Below are 6,684 nucleotides of genomic sequence, written 5' to 3' on the forward strand. Positions count from 1 at the left end.
ATACTATTCAAATAGCTATAATTATTTTTAAATATATTAACAATCTGCTCCCTTCGTCTTTTGATAACATGTTTAAATTTAATAGTTCTGTCCATACTTACCCAACGCGCATATCCGGAAACTTTCATCTCTCTAACCCCAGACTGTTAATTGCCTCTAAATCAATTCGACATCATGGTCCAGACATTTGGAATGATCTTCCAAACAATATCAAAACTTGTTCAACCATATACTCATTTAAAGCAACTCTAAAGAAAACTATCATTCAATCTTATCAACCCCTCGCTCCAAATTAAAACATTCACTCAAATATCCACATTCGCTATTTAACATTCTGATTTTACTCAACTGCTATACAGCACCTGCACCTGCAATGCACCCACTTGACCAGTAAATATCAATCTAAGTTACGAATCTTTTTATGAGGCCGCCATCAATTCAAGCCTAACCGCTCACGATGGTGGTCTCCTGCGTTCATTTATTACATTATATATATATGTTTACATTTATAAAAGATTAATTTATACTCACACTCTTATTTGTATTTATCACGTAATATGACTACATTGTTTATATTGTGAATTATTTTGTATATTGTGATTGTAAATATTTTTTGTATTGTGTTTTTGAACGCAGAAATAAATGCAAGCAAACAAAGCAAACAAATATAAGTGATATAAACGGACCAGTGTGTGTACTACTACTACCAATAACACGTAAAATTGTCACGATGGCAGCCATAATGGATTTATGGAAATTAGACAACTTTCCACCACAGGGATTTTTCAGGACTTTTGGTATGTCATTTTGGGGACTTTTTTTAAATGCATTGCGGTGAAGAAAAAAAATCATTGCTATTAGTTTGAGGTTGACCCCCAAAATCATTTTTCCTGGACTAGATATGCATTTCCGTTGTATTGAATAAACAAACGTCGAAAATATCTCAAGGCACCAGAAGGCCCCCCCCCCCCCTATTTTTCTAGTTTAGAACTAAGCCTGTTGATCAGGAAGTTCATTGTGTGAGACAAAAAAGCTTGGTCACGTGTAAGCTCTCAACCACTCATTGATTAAGTTCTGTTTCATCGTGTTATGACAATTATATCCAACGATTAAAATTTTATGTAGGTATTGGCTTCAGTAATGGTCAGGTATGGAAGGAGCAGCGTCGATTCTTTCTCTCAGTCTTCAAAAGATCGGATTCTGAAGGGATTGGGTAAGAAATAACGCTTTCAAAGTCATTTTGTAAAGTATATTACTTAAAGAAGACAATGACGACGACGATGGTGATCAGGGGCGTCGATCCTTGGTACAGGGGGTCGTCGTCCCTCATGAACATATTGGGGACGAATATATCAATTTTATCAACCCCCTCCCCATAATTTTGACTTGGCCTACTTGAAGAATTTATAAAATGCAATGAAAATACACGTTTAATAAAAGAATTGGAAAGCGCGATAAAACTGTATAATTAACAAAAAGTACTTTTAATCATACAAAATTGTCAATTTTTACTATAACTTTTTCATCTTATGTTTCGACTTATCTTCAAATGCCCATACAGAGTTCTATTGTTACAAATTTCATCAATAGGTTAGAAGAAATCGTTGGAGCACAGGCAGGTTGTGTGCTAGCCGAGATAGAAAAGAAGAACGGAACTGGCTTCGACCCACATCCGATCGTCCAGACGTCTATTAGCAACATCATTGCGAAAATCATCACCGGAGTCACCTACGAGTACGACGACGTGGACTTCAATCGCCTCATGGCGCACGCAAACCGTGTGTTTGATCTGCTTGGGCCGGCAGGCCTTCTATCTTCCGTACCGATACTCTCTGCGCTTCCGACACCAGCGCTTCGGCAACTGACGAAAGAATGGGATGGGGTGTTCGATTTCATTAGGAAAAGTATTGAAGACCATAAGGCGGATTTCAACCCGAACCAGGAGCCCAGGGATTTTATTGAGAGCTATCTGCAAGTAATGGCAAACATGAAGACAGAGGTAGGTGTGCAGGGGCGATCACGCATCACCGGTTTAGTTGGTGGTTCATGGTAGTTCAGCAATTATTCATGCTCCGCCAACGACCGCGTTACCATCGCATTTAAACCCTGGTCATCCGTCACTCATCTGTCTTAAACCACGACAACCACGGGACGGGGAACCGCAAAAAGGGAGAAATATGTAGTTTTCCGTTGCGGTCTTGGCGGTTTGAGAGGGACCCATCATGTCCAAAACGCCAGTAACCGTAGATAAAACGGCACCCTCCGTTTTTGTACCGCGAAATCCGTGATGATACATCACGCTAACGCCGTGCTAATGCGCGATTCATATTTTACTCCTGGAAATTAAAGATGTAAACACTGTAACTATTCGGAGGTGACAAGGCATCAAGATCTCATCAAGGTGCTACACAGTATTGTGGTTGCTGAGTAGATCGAGGGTGAAAATTTCGAGTTATTACCGTGTTATGACCACACCAATTAATCCACGTTTGCACCAAAACATGTTGAGATCGTGTTTTGGCTTTCCGTCATAATTGGGACATGTTTCCCTGACGACGCGCCGCGACGGTTTAAGAACCGCCACGTACTGTCATCTAAATCGACAAAGTGTGATCTCTCCTTATGGATAGCATTCCACCCCAAGGGGGAGGGTAGATGGAATGCTTGAACTCACTTATAATTATTACTATTACGATGTGCCAATTTGAGTTTTTATTGTGAAACACATAATTATTTAAAGATTGAGAGTAGGACCAAGAGCGGAGGCTGGTTTGAGCATGGGGAGTTGCACATCTTGGGGAGGTGGAACTAAAGTTTAGAAAATCAGTTGAAAGCAGAAGAAGGGGTAAAAAATTTCGTTTTGCTTGCCAGTGTCGGAACTCCTCTACCTCAGCGGGAGGGTGCCTGCGCACAACCCCCACCCCACCCCCCCCCCCCACATACGCCCTTAAGGAAAAGGGACGGCCTCAATTATCAGATGATTTTAGGTGCTAAAGAAAGTACCACCAAAATTGATTATCATGAAAATCGATTCGGTCTAACCATGCTTACCAAAAAATAAATAAAACAATTCAACCTACTCCTCAATATGCCTAAAACCTGTTATGCAAGAAAATTTAATTGGAACCAATTGCGTTTGCAATAAACGACTATCGTGACTATAATGCTTACTCACTAAAAGCTATCTTTCGTAAAATCTTTAGTCTCTGTACCATCTGTTGTTTGCTGAGCTTCATTGGAGCTACTTAAAATGAGGATGGTGTATATATAGACAAACATAATATCAGATCTTTTTATTAAATCCCAGGAAAAGACGGTTATTTCTGTCTATCTTTCTTATTGTTCTTTATGATTATTATTTATCCTAGAATAACAAAGGCTCGTTCAATGAAACCAACCTCTTGGCGTGTTCATTCGATCTACTTCTTGGAGGGCTGGAGACGGCGTCCACCATTATCTCCTGGGCCCTCCATACCTTGGCTAGCTACCCAGAAGAGCAACGTCGGGTTCGTCGAGAGATCCTCGACGTCATTGGCCAGGAACGTCGGCCACGTTTCTCCGACCGTCACAAGTTGCCTATTACCATGGCAACCATTACAGAGTGCATTCGTTTCCGACCGTCATTCGACGTCCAGTTCGCCCACGTTGCCCAAAATGATGCCAAGGTTGGCCGTTACGACATTCCGAAGGGTACCGTGGTTTCGGTGAACATGTCTCATCTCTTCATGAGTCCTTCCCTCTGGGAGGAGCCGCTTGAGTTTAGACCGGATCGCTTCATGGACGAGGATGGGGAGTATGATAGGAAACGCGAACCGATCTATTTTGGAACAGGTAAATTTACTGCCCAAAAAACAGGCAATTATCTAAGCCCTAAAATCTATTCTGTATAGCCCTGCTCTATGTCGTTGATTCTTGTGGCAACAGCCAAGGCAATAACATTTGCCATCTTTCTGCAATTGAACTTTGTTTGTCCGGCTCTTGTACCAGTTAATGCTCCTGGTTCACTTTATCCATAATGAATTGTTAACCGATCGGTTGAAGGGGTGTTTTATTAAATGTATACACTTGGAGGTACAGATTTTCGTAAACCTTTCAGTTTTCTTTCTGTATTATCTGATTTCCATTTATCATCATTTTTTTTTCTTTTCTTAGGTCGACGGGTGTGTCCCGGAGAGCAGTTGGCACGGATTGAGCTCTTTCTCATTATCACCTGTATCTTGCAGCGATTTACCATCTCTCTCGCGGAAGGTGTCCCTAGAGACCTTTCTTGCTACCACAGTTTTACCAATCGACCAGATCCTTTCACGATTCATGCTGAAAAATAGTATAGAGTGTGGCAATTCACTGTGGGCAATGCAATTCCATGATCTACGCTATATATTTTTATATAATTTTTATTATATTTTCCATTTCATTATACTTTTTCTTTCCTTTTTATTGTCTATTTTGTATTTTATTTCTTTCTTTATTCATTTTTCGTCTGTAATTTTTTATTATTTTATTCGTTATTTATTTAACATATATTATTTTAGGGGTGGTTTGTGTACATTTGTGTCTCTTTTATACCCAACAGTTTTTTTCTACCATCAATCCATATTGGAAAGATCACACTGTTCACAGTGTGTTCACCGGAAGTTGGAGTATTTGAAGATGTCATTCGCAAATAATGTTAAAATGTTCCAATCTAACATCGGGAAGATTTAATGTCACACTGTGGACATCTGCGCAATTTTAAAGTGTTCACAAAATGTTCAGGGAGTGTTTAAATGGGCAATGTTGAAATGAAATTCATGGTGTTGTATATGTGAATCTTAATAGTGTGGAGATGATTATGAATTGTTTTCACACTATGAACACTATGGATAATCTATGAACACTGTGAAAAATACTATGAACACATTGCTGATTCTTTTAACACTTTATGAACACGCTTTGGACACATTGTGAACACACTTAAGGATTCTCTTAACACACTGTGGACACACTATGAGGATTCTATGAACACACTGTGAAAACACTACGAACAAACTTTGTTCCAGACAGTGAACGCACCGTAAACATACTGCGAAAACACTGTAAGCAGACTGTAGACACATCTGGGGAGTGTTTCATCAACATTTTCATCCGACAAGTTGTCAGATCTGACATCTTTCTCTGATGTTGATTGGCTGAGAGGTACTATTACTATGGTAACTGTCGGATAAAATGGGACTTGTCGGATAAAACGTCCGACAAGTCCTTTCATGAAACGCCCCCCTGAACACACTATGAACATACTGTGAAAAAAACTGTGAGCATACTGCGAGCATATGCAAACACACTATGAACCTACTGTGATCACACTGTGAACACTATAAGAACAAAGTTTGTTCCTGACTCTGAACACACTGCGTTCAGGGCATGCTAGTTAAAATATGTCACTTTTTATCCTCTGAACAATTTTGTCTTTCCAATCGTAATATTTTAATTTAACCATGGTAACAAGATTACTTGAGTCATTGAGTTATATACTGTTGAGTGTTTTTCATAGAGCAAACAAAATTAAAGATGCATTAGCCGAGACGTAATACTGACAATATTGGCAGAATTATTCTGGCATAGCCCTTTGTTTCGTTTTAATTCATGGATTTGGGGAACAGGATTATCAACGTAACTGATTTTTTAATATGAAATAAGTTTATAATTTTGACAATCTTGGCAGAATTATTCTGGCATAGCCCTTTGTTTCGTTTCAATTCATGGATTTGGGGAACAGGATTATCAACGTAACTGATTTTTTAATATGAAATAAGTTTATAATTTTCTGATGAAGAATGCCAATTTAATCCCCTAAGGTCTCTCTCCTAAGGTCCTCTCTTAACTATATGGAAAATTGTATTAAAAAAAAAAAAGAGGCTGAAATTCCAAACTTATATGACTAACATATACGTAGAGCAAATTATTTATATTTTTTAGCGTTTTCCTTTTACTCTGTAGTTTGAAATATTTCTGGTCACAAAGGCCTAATAGAAATAACATCCGAGATAATTGTAATTTACTATCGATTGCACATACCTCCCAACTGTGCCGTGGCCGAGTGGTCTAAAGCTCCTGGCTATAGATGGAAAGTCCGGAATTCGATCCCCGGCCACGACACTAATGCTCTTTTATCCTGCATTTAAATAAATGGAAATGCTTTACGCATTATTTGTAACTAGGTGTGCACTTGTTAAAAAAAATTAAAACATATTTTTTACCATTGTAATTAATCCTCTTATTGTGAATATTTCTGTAGTGTTTAAAGAATGTTCCTATTTCTATAAATTTCTTAGTAATTTCTTGGCTGTACAGGTTGGTAGCAGCGGCGTAACAGGGGTCGGTGGCCAGGGGGGGGGGGGGCAAGAGCCAAAAATTTCCCGGTCATATCATGGTATGAACAGGCGTAATGGTGTAATGAGTCGACTATTTTGAGAAGGCCAGATATTGCGTATCGGGCAGAATTTATCTTTAAAAACAGTTGCGCGCGAGCGAAGCGAGCGAGCAAAAATTTGGACCTTTTTAATACAAAAATCAAATTTTGTGATAGATTTTGACATGATATCCAGAAAACAATATATTTCACTCTTCTCTCTTTAGATTCCTTTTTTGTGGTATGTACGATACGCCACTGTGAACAGGAATCTTTGTGGCAGTAGCGTGAAGAGT

General features: G+C 39.0%; 1 protein-coding gene across 1 annotated transcript; it reads left to right on the forward strand.

Annotated features, from left to right (window-relative positions):
- The first annotated feature begins 730 nt into the window (after nt 1–730).
- On the forward strand, nt 731–6,684 carry LOC129281481 (cytochrome P450 2D26-like). Its single transcript, XM_064113457.1, has 5 exons — nt 731–797; nt 1,126–1,213; nt 1,591–1,999; nt 3,369–3,831; nt 4,153–6,684. Exons 1-5 carry the CDS (start codon nt 731–733, stop codon nt 4,323–4,325), a joined length of 1,200 nt encoding a protein of 399 aa, XP_063969527.1. The 3' UTR covers nt 4,326–6,684.

Source organism: Lytechinus pictus, chromosome 18 (genome assembly GCF_037042905.1).
Source record: "Lytechinus pictus isolate F3 Inbred chromosome 18, Lp3.0, whole genome shotgun sequence".
Taxonomy (NCBI): domain Eukaryota; kingdom Metazoa; phylum Echinodermata; class Echinoidea; order Temnopleuroida; family Toxopneustidae; genus Lytechinus; species Lytechinus pictus.

Coding starts and splice junctions, on each gene's coding strand:
- LOC129281481 (XM_064113457.1), top strand. CDS start 731: ATGGCAGCCATAATGGATTTATGGAAATTAGACAACTTTCCACCACAG. Junction 1,214..1,590: donor TCGGATTCTGAAGGGATTGG/GTAAGAAATAAC, acceptor TTTCATCAATAG/GTTAGAAGAAATCGTTGGAG. Junction 2,000..3,368: donor TGGCAAACATGAAGACAGAG/GTAGGTGTGCAG, acceptor TATTTATCCTAG/AATAACAAAGGCTCGTTCAA.